The sequence below is a fragment of the Pelobates fuscus genome, chromosome 3, assembly GCF_036172605.1.
Source record: "Pelobates fuscus isolate aPelFus1 chromosome 3, aPelFus1.pri, whole genome shotgun sequence".
Lineage (NCBI taxonomy): Eukaryota > Metazoa > Chordata > Amphibia > Anura > Pelobatidae > Pelobates > Pelobates fuscus.
In genome coordinates this window covers 42109021-42130348 of record NC_086319.1, presented here as the reverse complement: position 1 = coordinate 42130348, position 21328 = coordinate 42109021, and the positions used below count along the sequence as shown (strand labels likewise).

General features: G+C 43.5%; 1 protein-coding gene across 4 annotated transcripts in view; it reads right to left on the bottom strand.

The window, feature by feature from the left end:
* Positions 1 to 21328, bottom strand: part of USP15 (ubiquitin specific peptidase 15) — a 240680-nt gene that overhangs the window by 205826 nt on the left and 13526 nt on the right. For all 4 annotated transcript variants that reach the window (XR_010090423.1, XM_063446968.1, XM_063446970.1 and 1 more), the window contains exons 2-3: positions 12309 to 12436; positions 10435 to 10565 (exon numbers count right to left, since the gene is read on the bottom strand). Coding sequence is in view for 3 of the 4 variants with exons in the window: in XM_063446968.1 (XP_063303038.1) it covers positions 10435 to 10565; positions 12309 to 12436 (259 nt within the window). In the remaining variant the exon portion in view is untranslated. The remainder of the gene's footprint in view (positions 1 to 10434; positions 10566 to 12308; positions 12437 to 21328) is intronic.

Sequence of the window (21328 nt, the reverse complement as noted above, 5' to 3'; positions counted from 1 at the left end):
AGTTTTTCTGCAGGGCTTGTTTTCTGATTCATTTATTCCTATCATATATTTCACTACTGTATTTATTCTATCCTTTGGGGTGGGCTCATGCCCCTCTTTCGCCCTGGGCTGTTTTGACCCGGCCCGTTTCCACCCGGGTCCCTGGGCTCTTCGAGTGCCCCTGGCAATCCCCCCCACCCCCCCTTAGCCGTTTTCGGCACCCTTAGAATCCCGCCGGCGGCTTACCCCAGCGGTTTTTTCTCTCTTCGCCGGTTCCGCCGCGAGCACGCTCTGCGCATGCGCGGAACACGCGCGGCGGCCAATTTGTTGGCTTCCTGTCGCCGGTAGTGCCGGCGGCCATTTTAAAGCCCCATTACTCAGCGTTTTTTGCTTCATTGCTCTGTGGAGGCTGCATGCTCCCTGCTCCTGCTCCTATACCGGGTATTTTCTCTCCTGCTCTGTCCTTTGTGCGTGGGTTAAGCAATCCAGCACCTATCTCTGTCCTATAATCTCAGATTGCATTATATTATCTGTAATCATGCAGTCTGCCTGTGGTGATTTAATTCCTCACCCTGTTCCCCCTAGGGGTACTACAGTTTCTGACTCCCAGGCTGACTCCAACCTTATAGGCTCTGAGGAGTCCTCTAGCATCTCCCTGTCCATCTCCCAGGCCCTTAGGCAGGCCCTCCCTGCCCAGTCTGGGCCAGGACTCTCTCCCATCTCCCCTGAAGGGACTACCCCAGGGCGCAAGGCACCTGGCAAGCGCAAACACACTGCTGACCACCCCCCATACCCAGGTAAAGCCTGGTTTGAATGACACGCCTCAGGCTGTCAATGATGGCGCGCAACAACCGCGCAGTAGAGCTACTGGCTGGGCTACGGCGGCCAGAGAATGGAAACGGGCGCGCGCCCATGATTTATTGTCTGATTCAGACGAGGATGGGGACGAGGGGTCAGATGATCAGTTCTCGGACCCCTATGGGGACGAGGTTTCAGGGGACGATGACCTCCCGGGGACACAATTCCCTTCCAAGCCAACCCAGACCAAAGCCCTTTCAGGGGCCCATGATGCAGAGCTAACCTCTGACGATAAAGATGCCCTGGCGTTTGACCCAGACAACCTCAGGCACCCTCGCTCCGCTGAATGGGAGCCTTCGGACCATATAGCCCGGTACCTGGCCCTTAGGGTCCGTAAATCCCTCTCATAGGAGGGTCGGAACAAACTGAGGGCGGAATGCCCCCGCCCGATCATACCCGATGCGGTAGCTAAGACCCCTGAGGTAGACCCCCAGATTGTACAATTCCTGGGCAAGACGGGTTGGAAACCCAAAAAGGGCCTGGACTACTCCATGCGCAACTGTCAGGACAAATTCCTCGATACCCTGGGCCCAGTCACCAAGCTGTATGAGCTGCTAGAAACGGCTCAGTCTAGTGGGGCCCCAATAGACTTTGATGTAGCGTTCGGATGGCTCCAACGCCTAATATGCATGATAGGCAACGCCAATACGGCTATGTCGACAGAACGCAGGAAAGCCATCCTGCTTAAAATTGAGCCCAAGCTCGCGAGCATGGCCTCCAATGAGCCCGGTGCCTCCGCAAAAGGCCTTCTATTTGGAGAGTCCTTCGTAAAGGACCTAGGGTCTTACGTCAAGACCTTCACGGCTTTGGACAAGGCCCAATCCTCCATCAAGCGGGTATTTAGCCCAAAGGTTTTTGGCGGGGCCGGTAGAGGTAGGAGCCGTCTACCCGGCCGCAACCCCCGGGGTTTCTCAAGACCGGGTAGAGGCTCCTTCAGCCAACAGAGACCGACCCAGGAACGGTCCTTCACCCCGTTCTTCCCCTCACGAGGACGGGCTTGGCATACCCGCGGCAGTCGAGGAGCACCCACGGGAAAACGCCCTTATGGTGAGTACCATGATTCCCCTTTCTTCCCATATACAGGTAGGGGGCAGACTGGCCCTGTTCACTCAGGCCTGGACTCTGATCACGTCAGACAGTTGGGTGTTACAGACGATAGAGGGTTACCACCTAGAATTGACTGCTCCCCCCATTCAGACCTCTCCCCCAAGGGCGATTCACATGCCGCCTGCACACTTAGACCTCATCTCTACAGAGATCAGATAATTACAGACAAAGAGGGCCATAGAGGAAGTCCCTCTAGACACACCAGGTTTCGTAAGCAACCTTTTTCTAGTGCCCAAAAAGGGAGGCGGGGTCCGCCCGGTTATCAACCTACGGCCCCTGAATGCCTTCATACAATACCGGCATTTCAAGATGGAAGGCATTCATTGCCTCAGAGACCTGCTCCTACCCGGAGACTGGATGGTCAAATTGGACTTGCAAGATGCTTACCTAACGATCCCCGTAGCCTCAATACACAGGAACCTACTCCAGTTCTGCTGGGAAGGCAAGAAGTGGTGCTTCACATGCCTACCCTTCGGTCTGTCCTCCGCCCCATGGTGCTTCACAAAAGTACTGAAACCGGTGGTGGCCTTCCTCAGATTACACGGGGTCCGCCTTATCATCTACCTGGACGACATTCTCATACTCTCCGGGACTCGATCCCTCTTACTAGAACACTTAGGGTGGGCCCTACACCTCATACAGAACCTGGGCTTCCTTGTAAACTGGAAGAAATCGGTTCTGATTCCCTCTCAACAAATGGAATTCCTCGGATTCCGAATCGACTCAGTACTACAAGTTCTCTGCCTCCCGGCGGAAAAGATGTCCAACATCAAGAAGGAAATAAGGAAACTTATGCAACGGCCGGACATATCCCTGCGCCAATTGGCACGGGTCATCGGCCTGTTGGCAGCCTCTATCCAGGCGATTTTCCGAGGCCCGCTACACTACAGAGCGTTACAACGACTGAAAGCGGCCTGCCTACGAAGTGGCCACATGGAATCGAGGGAGGAACTGAACTGGTGGCTAACCCACATGGAGGCTTGGAACGGCCGGGCGATCTTCGGGTCCACTCCAGATCTGGTGATAGAATCGGACGCCAGCTTACATGGTTGGGGCGCACGCTGCGGCAATATATCCACAGGAGGCAGATGGTCCACGGAAGAGTCCTTCTTACACATAAACTCTCTAGAACTGCTGGAGGCCTCGTTCGCCATTCGCAGTCTATCACCCAAAGGCATCTCATGCTCGATTCTGCTCAAGCTGGACAATGTCTCAGCGGTGCGATACATAAACCATCTAGGGGGAACCAGGTCCCGCATCCTAGCGGTTTTGGCCAGAGACTTCTGGAATTACTGCTTACAGAACAGCGTGTCCGTTACCGCGGAACACATCCCGGGCCTGGACAACTACACCGCGGACTGGAACTCCCGCTACTTGAGGGACTCGGGAGATTGGAGACTGCTACCGAGCGTATTCCGCAGGATCTCATCCCTATGGGGCCCTTTGAGCATGGACCTGTTCGCATCCAGACTCAACACACAACTACTGAGGTTCTGCAGCTGGCGACCAGACCCGGAGGCCATAACGACAGACGCTTTCTTCCAAGATTGGTCCGAGGGCAGGGCTTACGCCTTCCACCCGTTCAATCTAATAGCTCGTTGTCTAGCGCACCTCCGACGCTTCAAGAGCTCGTTGGTCCTGATAACCCCGTGCTGGAGATCTCAACCTTGGTTCCCGCACCTACTGGAGATGGCGATAGACCACCCAAGGCTACTACCGGACCATCCATCTCTACTGACCAGCCCAGACGGGGAGAACCACTCCCTAGTGGAACCTTCTCCGCCTCATGGCTTGGCTCCTTTCCGGGGACCCTGGGAGATCACAGAGGTTTCGAGCACGACTATGCAACTCCTGGCAAACGCATGGGCACCTGGTACACGGCAAGCATATGCTGCGGCATGGAGACAGTGGGCCAATTGGTGCTTGGGACGATCATTGGATCCGGTATCAGCCCCTGTGAAGTCGGTACTAGACTTCCTTACACACCTGTTCGAGTCAGGCAAGGCCTTCCGCACGGTCAATGTATTCCGCTCGGCCATCTCAGCCGGACATGACCAGGTGGACGGCCTCCCACTAGGGCAAAATCCTCTAATTTGTCGCCTGCTCAAGGGAGTCCGTTTCTCACGTCCCCCCACATCCAGATATGGATCCTTCTGGGACGTCAACTGTGTGTTCAGACTCCTAGATGGCTGGCCCACGAACGTGGAACTTTCACTTAAGCAAATATCAGCAAAACTACTTATGCTGCTCTGCCTACTATCCTGTAAACGGGTACCAGACGTGAGAGCCTTGGACTGGCGAGCCCGTACATTCACCCCGGAGGGGGTGTCGTTCGACATCTCACGGAGAACGAAGTCGGCCACCAAGCAGGTTTTCTATCCACGAATACCGTGCTTGCCTAACTTATGCCTGATAACATGCCTAAAGGAGTACGAGTCTCGCACCTCTACACTACGCCCGTCCAATGACGGCCCTCTGTTCATCTCCCTGAAGAAACCTCATCTACCTGTATCCACACCGACACTGGCACGATGGATCAAATGGCTGCTAGCTACGGCCGGGATCGACGTCTCGGTTTTCTCATCGCACTCTGTTAGGGGCGCCATGGCCTCAAAAGCATCAGCAGCCGGATGCCGCTTGGAAGACATTCTGAAGGCTGCAGATTGGTCTACAGAATCCACCTTCAGGAATTTTTACTTTAGACCGATACAACATTTTTCAGATAAGGTTATAGCTCAGCTTTAAAAAAGCATAATAGGAGCCTCCGTGTCTTTAATAAAATTCCTAGATTTTACTAGTAACATGACGTAAAGTCATGATTTTATTAATGACACGGAGGCGAGTATTATTCCCTCCCTCCTTCCCTGGGTTGGAAGTGGTGGAATGTTTCTTTCACAGCCTGTTACTCTAGACTGACTCACGACTTACCCTCATACTTTCAGGACGGGTCTTCCTGGCCCAAGTTTATTACGTTACGCTTAACCTAATTGACGTTGTTTTCCTGTGGACGCTGTGACACCTTTCTTTCAGACATAGTTGACATTAGCTTAATTTGATCATAACTGTTGCATATCTAATATTATGTCAATTTGATATGACGTTTATTTTTCCTTTTCAGAAGTAAAGGTTACTAGAAATACTGGTTACTAGAAATACTAGAAATATATGTTACACCCAGTTGTCAGTTGAGATTTTACCATATTTCTCCTCTCCTTTTTAGCATGATTCCACAAACCAATGGAACTGACAGGAGCTTCAAGGTTGACTCCGCATTTCCCTAGGAAGATATGTTCAACTTCCCAAGATTACAGTTCAAGTTCAAAGTTCTTGTTCGGTTTACTGGTCTTCGGATCGCTACGGAAAGAGGAAGAGGAAGAGAGTGCTACACCTTATATACTGGAAGGGGGAGGTTCCCTTATGTAGCACTGTTGAATATGTTGAATATGTATATATGTTAATGATATGTTTTTCTCTTTTCACTCATTTCTCTCTTCGCTGCTGAGGGAAAATTAAAGAAAGAGAAGCATAATAGGAGCCTCCGTGTCATTAATAAAATCATGACTTTACGTCATGTTACTAGTAAAATCTAGGAATTTAGCTCTAGAACAATGTTACTTATTTACACAGACCGATTTCTAAACACATTTATTGTAGTTTACACAGACAGATTCATGGAAGTATAATTACTGTGGAGTTCAGTTATACACTCAGACACACTAACAATATGGAGCTCCAAGAAAAGAGGGAAATTTGAAGGGAAAAAAGAGACAGATGTTGTCCCAAGATGAAAATAAATATAGGCCTGCAGGAAAAAAAAAAAAAGAAAAAAAAAGCCTTGCCCCTAGAAAACAAAGTGGGGTGTAATTGTATAACCAACAAAGGGCAATATGTCCAGAAGAAAATCCATATGCGTGCATTTTGCCAAATTATTCCTACAGATTCAGAGTTCACTATTTGCCTACCAGAAATGTCATAAGATACTGTATTGCAATTCTTTATAAGCCATCGCAAGAAGAGAACAGAAAGCTGTTCGGCTCGACACCAAGTGTTATTGCCTATATTGTGCGTGGTATGCAATTTTGGGGGGGAGTACCAATACATTAACTTTCACTGGATATTGGTTGTGTTAGCCTGAGCAGAAGCGACAGGGCAGTTTTATTCTCATAGTCAGTATTTATACTACAGCAGGCAGCTGATATTTTCATACCCCACATGGCAGGTTCACCACTATCTTGAAAGCATTGCTGGACCCATTGCCAGCAAGGATTACGTTTTTTGATTTGAGTAACCCCTTCAAAGTAAATCCTTCCCTGCAGGTGTGCGAATCATGATTGATAGACTCTCACACAGCCATTATGGGTAATGGGCAGCACTCTCAAAATATATGTGTGAGGACTGTGAAATGGGGAGGGTGGGGGGACAAAATGCAACTTTGCTTCTGTAGCCAAAAATTCCAGCAGTGGAGGGGTCCTTAATCTTCTGTTGCCCGGGTGCCCAGTGAGTTGTCAGCCCACCCATGAATAAAGCATTTCAGCAAAGTTCTTTAAAGGAACACTCTTATTCTCTTTGAATGGATTATGATGGCTGAAGTGTCATGGCTCCATCCATTGGTTTACTGTTAAACCATTCATTTTCACTTTAACATTGAATGAGGGTCCCAGACAACCCCAACGCTTCTGCTCAGGCTAACACTTCCTTGTTAATACAAGTAGCGATAGGTGCCACCCATTGTTTGTGCAGCCATGCCAATCTGTACGAGCAATGAGCAGTAGTGAGCACTACTGTGAAGTTCTCAGCCTTTCACTGCCCCAACATCACAATTTGAGTTAAAGACATAGTATCCCAAAGAGAAATGAAAAGGAGGCACCATATGCTTCCAGGGATACTAATTCACTGTTAAACTACAAGTAACCAGTTTTACAGTGAACCGAAGGATGATGGCACTCCAGTCTTAATAAACACAATGAGAAGTGATTATGGTGCCTGGAGTGTTCCTTTAAATCAAGCAAGGATTCCAAGATAAACTTTTAAAAATATTGTATGTTGGGCCTGCAGGTTAATATTGGTCACTGAAGTGAAAAATACATATTTTTTTTTAAAAAGTACACCATGTATTTCATGTGATGAATTTTGAGACAATTGATACAGCTATTTGGGCACAAATTTCTGCTACGGTTAGTGGTTATATTTGTTGGGTTTATGTCTAATATGCTAAGTGTTTAATAAACTATAAAAGGGGACTAGGCAATACCGATGCATTTATGTATCCCTGGAGAAAAAAAATGTAAAGAAAAATGACTTAAAGTGACACTATAGTCAACAGAACCACTGCAGCTTAATACATGTGTGGTTCTGGTGTCTATAACCTGTCCTTGCATGCTCAGCAATGTGAACATTGCCTAGTCAGTGAAAAGGCAGTGTTCACATTGCAGCCTAGTAACATCCCTAGTGGCTGTCAGACACTCAGACACTAGATGGACTTCCTGGGTTTGGTCTTCTTTAGTCAATCTTTGCTGGACCTATGTTAATTGTCTCCACTCTCTGCATGGAAGAGCTGAAAGCTCCCCATAGAGATGCATTTATGCAATGTATCTCAATGAGGAGAAGCTAATTGCTGTGCATGTGCAATAGTCTCCCTATTGGTCAACTGAGATCATCAAGACTGATAATGGGATTGTTATTTGTAAGCCCATTTAAGAGGGTTCTTATCATCCTATTGTTCCTGTAACATTTTGTAATTGTCTCATTTATTGTTAAAATTTTCTCCATGACACAGTGCAGTGATGCAGAATAAGTTGGCGTATATAAATGCTAATAATAATATTAATTCATGCTTACGGTATAAAAGTCTGATATGAGACAGAACCAACCAACAGTTGGTAACAGAAAAAACATATAAGCAAAACAATGCAGAAAATATATAAAATAAAAAACAAATGCCATATACATTTTAACAATAAAGGAGTGTAATATAATAATATTAAAGTAGTTGCACATGGCAAAAATGGGGGTATAGACAGACTGCTCATTTTCACAGTAGTATGAGCGGACATACTAGTCTGCAGAGAATGAAAAAAGAAAGAAAGAATCCAGACTTCGATGTCATCTATAACTATTTAAAAACTTAATTCATTGAACCCATCAGGGAATACAGAGTTTTCTGGGCAGAGGTAGGATTGATTCCCATGCCAAATAGATATACACTAATCACTGACAGCAGGGTGACACAGGGGGTTCACAAAGTACTTATAATTAAAGACCTTGGCCGTTTAATCTCTAGAAGCTGAATTATTCTTTATAGGAATCGGAGGCAAGTTTGATAAAAAGATTAAATGACTGCATACATATTAAGGATTACTTTCACTAAACAGAGAACCTTAAAGGTCTTTGATAAGGAAAAGGCAGTCAAAGGAGACAATCATGGACAAGTCATTTTCAAAAGAGTCACCACAGGGAAAATGATAAATATATGCTTCTAGTAAACAACAGCTGCTGAATACAAAGTCTCTTCACCTACTTCAAAAATACAGAACGAAATGGGTAAAAATGCACAGTGAAAAGAAGAGTAAGTATAATTAGAAGCTGAATGAAATCCCGTGCAAGTTGTGTAATGTAACATGTAAAGATGAAATCTTTAATCTTGCTTTCTTCTGAAACTTGCGTCTAGTTGGTATATAGGCAGTGTTTGCGATCGCTCAAATGTATGGTTTTAACACAGGCTTCCCCAAACTCCAGATGTTGCTGAACTACAACTCCCATGATTTTCATTCAGCCTATCTATTCCATGCATAGAATCATGGGAGTTGTAGTTCAGCAACATCTGGAGGGCCGGAGTTTGGGGAAGCCTGTCTTAACATGTCAAAGGTAACTGCTCTAAAGCTGCACACTGTCTGCAGAAGCACTCTCTCTCTCTTTGAGGAAGTGATGCTATGCAAGAGTGCATTTTCTCACAGTATCATTTATTAACTGGGGAATAAACGGATTCCTAACATTCCCTTAATCTGCAAACCCAAAGAACTGCCTGAATAAAAATATATGGTTGGGTTTATAAGCTTCTTAGAAATGATGCTAATAAACTATGTACTAGAGGTGATTTTAATGACTTCTGATAACTCACCGAAAAACTGTACAGAAGGATCAGTGAAGCAACCATACAACATAGCATTGATGTGAATGCAGAGATGTTAATACTCCTGTTATCGCTTGTAAAATGCTCATTTTAACTACTACAGGACCAGAGCTATTGTGATCAACGCTCTCTTGGGCATTTTGCAGTATGAGTTCACTCTCAGATCAATCTATGCACATGGAAACACTGCAGGTAGAGACAGTGTTCTTAATTGGTCTTTTCAGCTGGTATGAACAAATCAAATTCCTTTTGAGCTACACTCAAACAAATCGATTTACTTGTTTCAGTAAACAAGACTCACCCAGTTAATCCCTGATGGATCAATTCGTTTGGGCATAGATTAAAAGGAATTTGATTTGTTTTTACCGAATGAAAAGTAATTGTGCTTATGCCGTTTCTGTATTACAAGCCTCCTTGCTGACAGCTATCAGCTCTATAAAGAAGCATTAAAAAAAATTAAATATATAATATTCCAATATCCACAAGGCCCATCCTCCTTGCTAACCTTTGCAACTCATTGGTGACACTGTTATTCAGTGATCAATAGTCTATAAGGTTTGCACTCAATCATAGTGATCATGAGTAAGAGTGATGCTTGGAAAGGGGATGCTTGGAAAGGGGTATAATAGGACTGTCTTTTGCTCCCCAACATCCTAACTCCTAATCCCCTTTACAGGAAACATAAAGCAATGCCTTTATCACAGTATTATCCATCATTGAAGGGACATCTCTCTGTCACAGTCCATAAAAACGAAATGTATTTATTTTGAGATTTTTTTTTCTGCTATAATATATATGACATTTAACCGTACCAGTTTGTAAAAATGATTACAGAAAACGGTTTCAATGTTTTACCATGATTAACAATGTGTTATATATGTATAAAAGGCATCAAAAGAAGGCATTAACATTATATTCATGGGTGCACAATATAAAGAGCAAAATTACCACTTTGAAGCAACACAAAGCAGAAACGACAAATGGACACTGGTTCTAAGGTGAAAATATGTATTTTCAAACTTCAGGTTAAATGAAAACTGCTACTCCACTGAGTATTCTTTTTATGAGTTCTCCATTTAAGTGATTCTATAACTACTGAGAAATGGATATGGTCTAGAAATAAAATCATGGGTTTAGAGAAAACGAAATCCAAATGTAAACATCAAGGATTAGGAAGAAAGGCAAATACATTAAAATGTATATGTGGAATGTGTATATGTTAGGACACTACAACTAGATAAAAGTATCTTTTTAAACCAACAAAAAATATGTGATTTTCTTTTTTAAAGTAAATAAACAAAGACACAAATAATGAACAAACAGAGCACTGGGCCAAATGTATCCCATGTGTTTATAAGTACCTTGCGTGCTATAGGCTCCTGATTTTCCATTAGGGTATACCAGCTAACAAGCTTGTTCCAGCCTTCAGTCGGCAACAAAATGTAGTCAAGTTCATCAATGAGGTGCTCCTTGAGAGACTGTGTGTCGGTGTCTAAGAAAACAAATCAAAAACATTTAAAAAAATGAATATATACATATATAAATAAATTACGTGTGTGTCTTGAAGCTTGGTAATTTGGTGTCTGCTATTTCCCTACTTTATACTTGTTACATTTCTAACATTGTCTGAGAAATATTGCCACTTTTAAAGTTGCTCTCAACATTACTTAAAGAAACACTTTTTTATAGCAATACAACACTGTGTAAACTGTTAAGTTACCTACTATCTCTCTTATATTGGGCAACTTTGTAACATCAACATAATAATTAGGACTCCACAATGTAATTTTACTTTTTGTTTTAGTGCTTTCTTTACCTTTGTTGTTATATTTCAACATTGTGAACCGACATGTGTTATGTGTCTGTTTGATAATTTTGTAATGCTGTGTTTATTCACTGTACCTTATGACTTGAAAACTCAAAAAAATAAACAAAAAAAGTTTGGGAGGTTTTAAGAAATACAATATGTGGAATGAACTGCACATGGACGGCTGCAGTGACTCGAGTTGTTTGGGAAAACAAATGTGTTATTCTAGCCATCACACAAGATAACTTGGTAGTCAAGTTATAATGTGGGGCTTCACAAGGTGAGGAGTCAGGCTGTATTCATTATATATCCAAACATGCTTGCCATCTTATTTTACTATTTCATAAGAAGCTCAACGTATGTCTCTCTTCATACTACTAAAAATGGAGAAAAAGGAAAAAAAACTAATTGGTAAATATATGCAGGAGCATTGCTGGCGATAAGCTGACCTGGGTCTGATTTAGGCACATTAATTAATATCCTTGAGTCCTGTGTCAACTTGTAATATATAATTTGTGATGGTACTTGTTTATTGAACCATATTTGGAGATCTACAGCACAGTGTAGGGGTTTTAATGCTACATGTTTGGGGTTAATGCGGCGTGGTGTGGGGTTAATACAGCAAGAGAGGAGTTCAAAAATATTGATTTATATAACACTCTGAATTCATTCAAAGTTTTGGTACTATAGAACATGTTCGGGTTTAGGGCCACTCCAGACCTCTAAAGCTCTTTATATGTGAAGAATTAGTCTTTCATTTACAAAAAGTGAAGACGTCAGTAGAAACTGGCACTTTTATAAATTAATCTTGTAAAACCCAACTTTCAGTTAACTAGACAACCAGTAATGTTTATTTCTGGTTTGTGTAGCTCAGTGGAACTTAACTCAAAAGGCAGCAATTGCCCAGAGCCCCCGACTTGCAAAGACTTTTCATTGAGCTGCATTGGGAAGTCTGTAATTTAACAGCCACAGAAAGAAATGCATAATTAAATGTATGAATGTATTAATTGGGGGCATATCTGGTAAACAGTCATCTATTTAGTTACCGTATTTTGTATTGTGTTGGTTATTGAGCATGGTATAGAGTGTGCTTTCAAAAGGTGCCAGAAAATTTACCCTTGGGCTAAAACATCTGGTCTCTTTGCCACATAACACCCATGTATAGATACAGGAGTAACATATGGCCAAAGCCCCTTTTTAATGTTTGCATTCACTTGGAAAAGCAAATGACATGGACACTGAAGTAATACTAAAACCCACCAGTTATTTAAGTGTGCATAGGACATAGAGGCTGAGGAAAACTGTAGCCATTGCTGCCATCCAGGAGTAGTGGAAGTTTGAGCGCAGGGCTTACATTTGGATATATATCTATATTCTCTTGCAAACACACATATAGATATTAACAATATAAATATATTAAAGAATGACCTTTGAGGAGTCCGGAATTATCAATGGGACCGGGATACACATTCTGATCTCCCATCTGGTATTTGTCCCAGCTGTCAAACCCAACATATTTTTTCCACTGCTTGAACCAGCGACTGTCGATCAAGTACCTGAAAAACAGTTTGAAGTTAAAACTGCAAATTAAACGTGCTAAAGCATGCAAACAAATTTTAACACAAGAAGAAAAAAAAGGCTTGAATTACACAAATGTCTAAAGGTATTTTGTGCTTCTATATAAGCTGCTACTAAATTATTGTATGATGAATTTAACAGAGGTAAAGCAATTAAAACATCCGAAGAACAGAATAATTTGTAAAGAAGTAATATTTAAGAAAAAGGTTTAAATAAATTGAAGTATAGAAATCCCATCACAAAAGCTATGAATATCCCACTTGGCAAGTCTGTCATAATCCATTGTGATTGTTACAAATTGCTCTTTATGCAGAGACATTCTGTTTCATGGTTTTCTGTTTAATAAAAAGTTGTATTTCTGCACTAACAGCATACAAGACATTTAACAAGCCACTTTTTCATTACTATGCATTTATGTAGAACTATAGATTCTGATTTAATAGCGTATTGTTATATGCACCAAAACAATTATTGCATGGAAAAGTGTTCCAAAATTCATGCAAGCTAAGGAACACTAAACATTACTGAAAAGCCACATATCTAGATGAATACAGATTTTACACAATATAGATATCTTAAAGGTATACAGCTCTATGTACTGGTTACGATGCAGATTTTCTTTTGGTGCCATCGCCATTGTTAATGTCAAATCTTTCCTCTCCAGGCGCATTAGCTGCTGTGGTCTAGCTAACAAAGAAATTGAATTCTGAATTCACTTGTATACCATCAAGTTAGCATATATTTAACATCAGGGCTCGACAAATCCCAGGCGCTAGGTCGCCATGGCGACTAGAAATTTTGCCTTGGCGCTTGGAATGCCAGACCTTTAGCTAAGGATGCCAGCCCTTTAGCTTGCGCGAGCTCTAAAGCCGGCCGCGGTGATGAACACTGGAGCCGGCCACTCTAGTGAGCATGAAAGCGGCCGGTTCAGGCAGCAAGGAGGCGGCAAGTGAGGGAGCAGCAATCGCGCTGCTGTTTAATGATGCCTGGAGTCGGAATAGGACGTCACCCCGGCCCGACATCACTACAGAGAGCACGAGGGAGCAGAGTGGAGCTGCAGGAAGATTACTGCTCCCTCACACAGAGGAAGAGAGAGCAGCCTCACTGGATCCCTGGGAAAGATCCACTCAGCTTTCCCAAAAGTAGGGAGGCTGGGTGAATTTCAGTTAGAATAAAAATGTCAGTGTGTGAGTGTGTGTGTGTGTGTCTCTGTCAGTGCGTGTATCTCTGTGTAGGTACCTGCCCCCCTCCAATTGCACGACAAAGGTGTTTTTACTCACCTTTTTCCCATGTCATGTCGATTTCGCCATCCATGGCTAAAATTATCTATCTTAAAGGATCACTCTAGGCACCCAGACCACTTCAGCTTAATGAAGTGGTCTGGGTGCCAGGTCCTTCTAGGGTTAACCCATTTTTTCATAAACATAGCAGTTTCAGAGAAACTGCTATGTTTGTGAATGGGTTAAGCCTTCCCCTATTTCCTCTAGTGGCTGTCTCATTGACAGCCGCTAGAGGCGCTTGCGTGATTCTCACTGTGAAAATCACAGTGAGAGCACGCAAGCGTCCATAGGAAAGCATTATGAATGCTTTCCTATGTGACCGGCTGAATGCGCGCGCAGCTCTTGCCGCGCGTGCGCATTCAGCCGACGGGGAGGAGAAGAGGAGGATCGGAGGAGGAGAGCTCTCCGCCCACCGCTGGAAAAAGGTACGTTTTAAACACTTTCCCCTTTCCAGAGCCGGGCGGGAGGGGGTCCCTGAGGGTGGGGGCACCCTCAGGGCACTCTAGTGCCAGGAAAACGAGTATGTTTTCCTGGCACTAGAGTGGTCCTTTAATGATCTCAGCTAAGCCAATGTTTTCCCATGTGAAAGCATTGGGAGGATATTGCGCATGCAAAGCAAAACACAGCACTGTACCAATCAGCATTTCCTCATAGAGATGCACTGAATCAATGCATCACTATGGGGAAGATTCGGAGCCTCCATGCAGAGCATTGAGACGCTGAATGTAGGTGCTGCACTACAAGGACTCTCTAGTGGCCATCTGAGTGACTGTCATTAGAGGTGTTACTAGGCAGCAATGTGTTTACATTGAAAGGTCTGCAGGTACAAGCTGTCTATAGAGTCCCTTAAGAATTGCATTTTTCTCGTTAAAAATTAAACTCAAAATTTATTTTAAAAAAACAAACAAACAAATAACTGGCTCCTAACTTTTTTAGCTGGTTCCTAGATTCCAAATAAATTTGTCAAGCCCTGCGCAACATTACAATTGCAATGGTTTATGGTGCCAAATTCAGCACAGTTGTAGTATACAAGTGACCCCAAGACTCAGCTCTATTAGGGAGTCCAGAAGAATGTCACAAAAACCCTCAGAAACAGCCTATTCTTTCTATCCCTGTGTAGACTGCTTTATAACTGCAGTGATTAGAAAAATCGCTGTACATATGATATGACTGCAGTGATTTGCAAAATTGCTGTGCACACGATAAGACTGCAGTGATTTGCAAAATCGCTGTACATATGATATGACTGCAGTGATTTGCAAAATTGTCGTAGACATTCCTTTACAGCTCCTGTAGTTTGTGTGAGCCACAGACTGTGAATGGGGATGTGAGTAATACGATAACAGCAATGGTATGGCTGCAGTCCATTTATTTAATAGTTACACACATCAATTCTAGTGAGTGGAAGTGACACGGAGCTGAACTACATCACAATCAGAGACCAATATTAGACAGTATGTGGGGCCTGTCCTTGGAAACGGTCTGGTGGGTGCTAGTTAGCACATGCCCTTTTAGCAGAATTAGGAATGTTAACGATAAGCATTTATTTTATTACATAGATTAAATGAACACTCCAATCTTGGAGTGTCACTTTAACCTAATACATGGGAGCTACTGCCCCCACCAGAATTAAAAATAAAATAAAGGAGAAGCCCTTTCACCAATGCTTTACTCCTCCTCCCCTTTCAGTTCTGCAAAAATTGACACATGTGTGCCAATAGAATTGGGCAATCTAAAAGAATATTTCTTACAGGGAAACATTACTAACACTTCCCAACGGAAGTTCTTCATGATCGTTCAAGAGGAGCTGCCAGTTTGACTACCAGGTAGTGTTCCAAACTAATTAATAATAGTGCTGATTATCCTGAAAGCAGAACTGGTTTAGGGATTTGAAGTGTACCTTTAATGCATTAAGCAATTAGGTGAGTCCCAGCCCTGGTGTGTGCAGTTCATCTAATGTTACAACCAGTAAGCCAAATACTGTTTCTTGATTCATCATAGCTCCTGTATCATAAAAGCAATTACGCATCCATGTCATTTTGTTGAGAGATCACATGGGGTCAGCAGCATAGGAGATACATGCACCCAGCCTAGTGGCTCAGCAGATCTTAGCATAGAGCCTGGTTCACAAGAGAGCTGGGTTGTGAATAAACTGATAGCAGCTGCTGAATGTATCAGTAAGAGTTGCACTCTTTCTGGTGATGAGAGAAAGTGTGGCTAGGAACTATACTGCATATTCCATAAATCCATTAACAAGGGTTTAGGAAATGAGAAAAAGCCACAGAGCAGAATGGCCACAGACCAGAATGATATGCTACTATTTAGTGCTGCCCTTTCCTGACTAGATAGGTGTCTGCCAGTGTCAACTGGGGCACTTGCCCATGCATGTGCTGGGATTTGCAGTGGAAACAACTATGCATAGTGGGTATGAGAGGTCTTAGGATAGACAGACAATCAGATTGTGCTGAGATTTTCATGAGTAGGGGAAGGGGAGATTGTTGAGATCTCATGCATGATAGCCATTTGTCTCTGTGAAATAAGCTGCAAAGTTTAGAGCTGTTAAATTATTGGAAGGGACATTAGCAATGGGGTTAAAGGGACACTATAGTCACCTGAACAACTACAGCTTAATGTAGTTGTTCAGGTATGATCTATAGCTCCCTGCAGGCAATCTAATGTAAACACTGTATTTTCAGAGAAAATACAGTGTTTACATTGATTGATAGGAATACCTCCAGTGGCCGTCACTCAGACGGCCACCAGAGGGACTTCCTATCATGCAGGGCCCTAAAAAGGCCCTGTACACGTCAGACGTATTAAAATACGTCTGACGTGTGCAGGAGAGAGAAGGCACTGTGTGCGCGCCTTCTCTCTCCAGCCTGTCAGCAGAGGAGAGGGGGCGGGCAAAGACCGCGAGCTGAGCTGTCAGTCAGCTCAGCTCGCGGCCGCGCACACCGCGTGCATGCGCGGTAGTGCGCTCAGGACTTCAGAGGACGGCAAGAATGCCGCCCTCTGAAGTATGTGCGCAGGTGCGGCAAAGCCGCGCATGCGCACAAGGGAGCAATGACGCTTCCAAATGGAAGCATCTGATTGCTCCCTGCTCGCGCCCGCCTATTTCGTCATTTTGACGAAATAGGGGGCGCGGCTTCACGAGGCTCCCGGCGCTGGAACCAGGTGAGTAAATTCGGCTGCCTGGAGAGTCCCTTTAAGCCATGTATTGGAAGTGACAAAAATGCATTTAGGATCACAAGAGAATATGGTTATAAGGGAACTGAAGTAATGTTCTTTGGCAACAGACAAGCTGTAAGAGTTTAACAAATTTATAATGGAGAAAAATAGACTTGTGCATGTCTGCAGCAACTTTCTGAAACACGTGTTGGAAGAGAGATCGGAATCAAAAGAGGCCTGCAAGGGCACTCCTGGAACCACGGCCAATAAAGCAGGCTGTAATTTCTGCCCATCTTTCTACACCCATACCTTTAATGCTATTCAGTGTTTGTATGTGCTAATACTGCATTTAACAAGCACATATTCCCCTCTTCCACTCTTGTCTGATCTAATCTGCAGTTAATGGTCACATTAAATACATTTGGATAGAATAAAGTGATGTGATCTTACAGAACTTCATAAGCAAACCTTCAAGCCTTAGTTTATTTTCTAACTACCGTCTCTAAGAGAAACCTAAGAGTTAGTCTCTCTATAGTCTACTCTTTTATACCTCGTATCTTTGTTTGTGTGTAGTTTGGAGGTGGAAGTTTAGTGGGAGGGCTTAGGGCTTCTCTAGTATGATTTCTTATTTAACTAACTAAAGTTAATCAGATTTGCTTGTGGGAGACAATTATATCTCATAAAAAAAGCACTTTATAAATGTATTTTCAACCAATGGTATTGGTACCCCAGGGGTAGAGCTGGCCAGATAGCCATCGTAGCGCCTGCTCAGGAGGCAGCCGGCTTTGCACTAAGGCAGATTAGGCACCTGCTTACCCGGACTACAGGTGACTATTCTGCCCAAATACAATGCCTGAGGGTAGAAAGGAGGCAGAGACAGCAAGGGAGACTAATCTTTATGATCTTCCAGCACAGCTCCTTCGCACGCCATGCTGTGATGTCAGGAGATAAGTTATGGCATCACTTAAACTGACAGTAGTAGCCCATCCTCTCATAAACACTGTCCATAATAGCCTATGCTCCCCAACCCCCTCTTTACTGCCTGTAGTACCACTCTACCCACTGCTGCACTATATCACTAATTACCTCCAGACCATCACCACCAAATTCCCAAAATAATCCTGTTCTCCCTTCCCCATCCTATTGCTAGAAAAAGCCAAATCTAAACCTCATTACCCATAATAGTCCATTCTTCCTGCTTCCCGTAATAGCCAATTCTTACACTAATACCTCCTCACTGCCTGTAGTAGCCCACTTCCTCTTCACTATGCCCGTAGTTGCCCATCCACTAGTAGTCTATTCTCCACCATCTCAGCCTGTATTACCTAATTTCCCCTTCCAACTGCCAGTAGCAGTTAAAAGCCCATTCCTTTTTCTCCTTTCTCAGTTCCAATACTAGCCCATTCCCTATTCCCCACACTAGTTATATTCGTTATCATGAAAGGGAGAAATTACCCAACCCGGGTGTCTTATAATAAGGCAACCAGATGGGTAGAAGCCCAGTCCAATCTTAAGCTAAACGTAGCAAAAAAACAAAAAACTTTATTAAGGTCTATTAAAAGACTGGGTCAGCATAGTAGTGGACAGAGTCCTATAAGGAGAGCGATAGCTGCATAGGTAATCAGCTTTCAATAGGCTGATTCTATTAGACGGGCCCCTTGCTTGTAGGTCGAGGCCGTATGCTAAGCCATGCAGCAATCCGGGAAACAAAACAGCAGTAAGAACAGGAGGGGGGAGAGAAAAAGTAAAGTGAATAATCTCACACACAAAACCCCCTAAAGTCCTGTGCTAGCCCTTATTCTCCTAAATAACACCTTCGTGGGTGTTCTATTCTAAAACTAGACTAAGTCCATACACATATATCCCCAGTTAAATCGCTAAACGAACATGAGTGCAAAGAAAAGTGCTGAAGTGCTCAAGTAAGTGAAGACTGACTGAACCCGACGCGCGTTTCGGCGTAACCGTACGCCGTCATCAGGGGTATCTGAAGGGAGGCTGTCCCCGCGGTTTATTTAAACCGATATCTCAATTAGGTCCACGTGGGTATCTACCAATCCCGTGTGCTCGGAGCATTAGCCGGCTGACGATTGGAACAAAGAGGGGGCGTGGCATGAATATGCCGTAAGTCCAGCCCCTCACGTGTTCACCAACCAAAAACAGAGACCAATGCATTTAGACCGGGAGGTTTTAACCCTTGGAGTGCCCAGTTGTTTCCCTTGAAAGAGTATCTTATTAAATAAATGTGTATAAACAAGAGCCAACAGCTAGTTTGGAGTATAATTTACACATATCCGTTATAGTCGGTTTTATAACGACCTGGCAACATAGACACAGATACTGTATTATCACTGACAACTAACTATAGATTTCCTCCAAGTTTATATATTTAAGTGACTGATCTTAAATTGACAGGGAGTATAATAGAGCACTCAAAACAAGGGAAGCAAGGTAACCCACAGGTATACAGGACATAGTGAGAGTATAATTTGGGGGTAGCCTGGAGGTGCCAAAAATAGAAATCAATAAAGAAATATATACATATATACAAGCTTGTTATTAAGATAACATTGTTTGTCAGAATACGGCAGCACTTTAAATGAATGGAGAGTAAGAGTTCAACCCCATAGGTGAACGTGTTTTAAGATGATAGATCCAGAAAGCTTCTCTCTGTCTAAGTCTAAGATCCCAGTTCCCTTTCCTAGGGGGTTGTGGTATATGCTCAAGACCCATAAATCGAATACCCGCTGAGGAGTGATTATGGTATTGGTGTAGGTGTCTTGAGACAGGCGTCTCCAGATGTCGCCTAACTGAGTTGACGTGTTCGCGTATCCTCAGTCTGAAATGGCGAAAGGTCTTTCCCACATATTTAAGACCACAGGAGCAAATCAGCAAGTAAATTACTCCTGTTGTATGACAATTGAAAAAGGAACGAGGTTTGAACATCTTTGAGTCGCCCAAGTCAGGGATTGTCTTGGATTGTCTACTTATGAATGGGCATGCACTGCAGTGACCGCATTGAAAAGTGCCCATCGGTAAGTATTTATGGAAGTAGCCAGAGGGGGAAGTTGTTGAGAGATGACTAGGTGCTAAAATATCTCTCAAGTTCCTGCCTCTTCTTGCTGTGATCGAAGGAAAAGGTGGCAGGATTTCTTTTAGATGCTTATCAGACTTGAGGATGGGCCAGAATTTTCTAAAGAGATTTGACATAGTGTCCCACCCTGCATCAAACGTACCAATGCAGCGTATTGTGTTCTGCTCAGTCTTTCGACTCACATCTGTGATCAGTGTTTCACGTTCAGTCTGGATAGCTCTAAGGTAAGCTCTTTTTAGAACCCTATTTGGGTAGCCCTTGGTTTTAAACATATGTCGTAATTCATTCGCCTTAAGTTTGAATTCTTCCATTGTTGAGCAATTCCGGCGAAGTCTCAGGTATTGACCTATGGGGATTCCAGACTTGAGCGGTGTGGGGTGATGACTGGTCCAGCATAAAAGGTTATTGGAGGCCGTCTTTTTCCTAAATAAGGTTGTAGCAATTTTGCCCCCAGACACCTGTAGCGTTAGATCTAGGAAACAAAGCTTTTGACCCCCCACTTCACTAGTGAAACGTAGATTGAACTCGTTATTATTCAACAGATGTACGAATTCCTTGAATTTGTCTGGTGTGTCTAACCATATCAGAAACACATCATCGATGTATCTTTTCCAGTAAAAAATCTGATCGATGTAAGGTTTCAAAGCTGGGTCAAGCTTAATGCATCTCTCCCACCAGCCAAGATGTAGATTGGCATATGAGGGCGCACAAGACGTCCCCATAGCTGTGCCAGTGGTCTGGTGGAAGATTTTGCCATTAAACAAGAAGACATTACGGGTTAGAATAAATTCAAGTAGTTCAGTTACGAAATTCACATAGTGCTCGGGTAGGTCAGTTTCAAGTTTCAACATTTCGCGGGTATGTTTAATACCAAGGTTGTGGGGAATTGAGCTATATAGGGCCTCCACGTCTAGGCTGCATAGAGTAGCGTTTGATGGTAGGACGAGATTAGTTAGTAATTTTAGCATTTGTTTCGTATCTCTAAGAAAAGAGGGTAGTTTCTGCACTACTGGAGATAGGATTTTATCAATATAAATGCTAGCGTTCTGTGTCAAGTTGTCACAGCCGGAGACAATAGGTCTGCCGGTTGGGTCTGTTAACGATTTGTGCACTTTAGGCAGGCAGTAAAAGGTAGATAAAACTGGCTGTTTAGTGCACATAAACCCAAACTCGTCCAAATTGATGAGTTGTTGATTGACTGCTTTTGTAAGTAGGTTTTTTAACTCAATTTGGTATTGTTGCGTAGGGTCTTTAGCAAGTACACGATAAGTGCTTTCATCAGATAGTAATCTTTCTGCAATTTGAATGTAGTGGTCTTTATTAAGTACCAC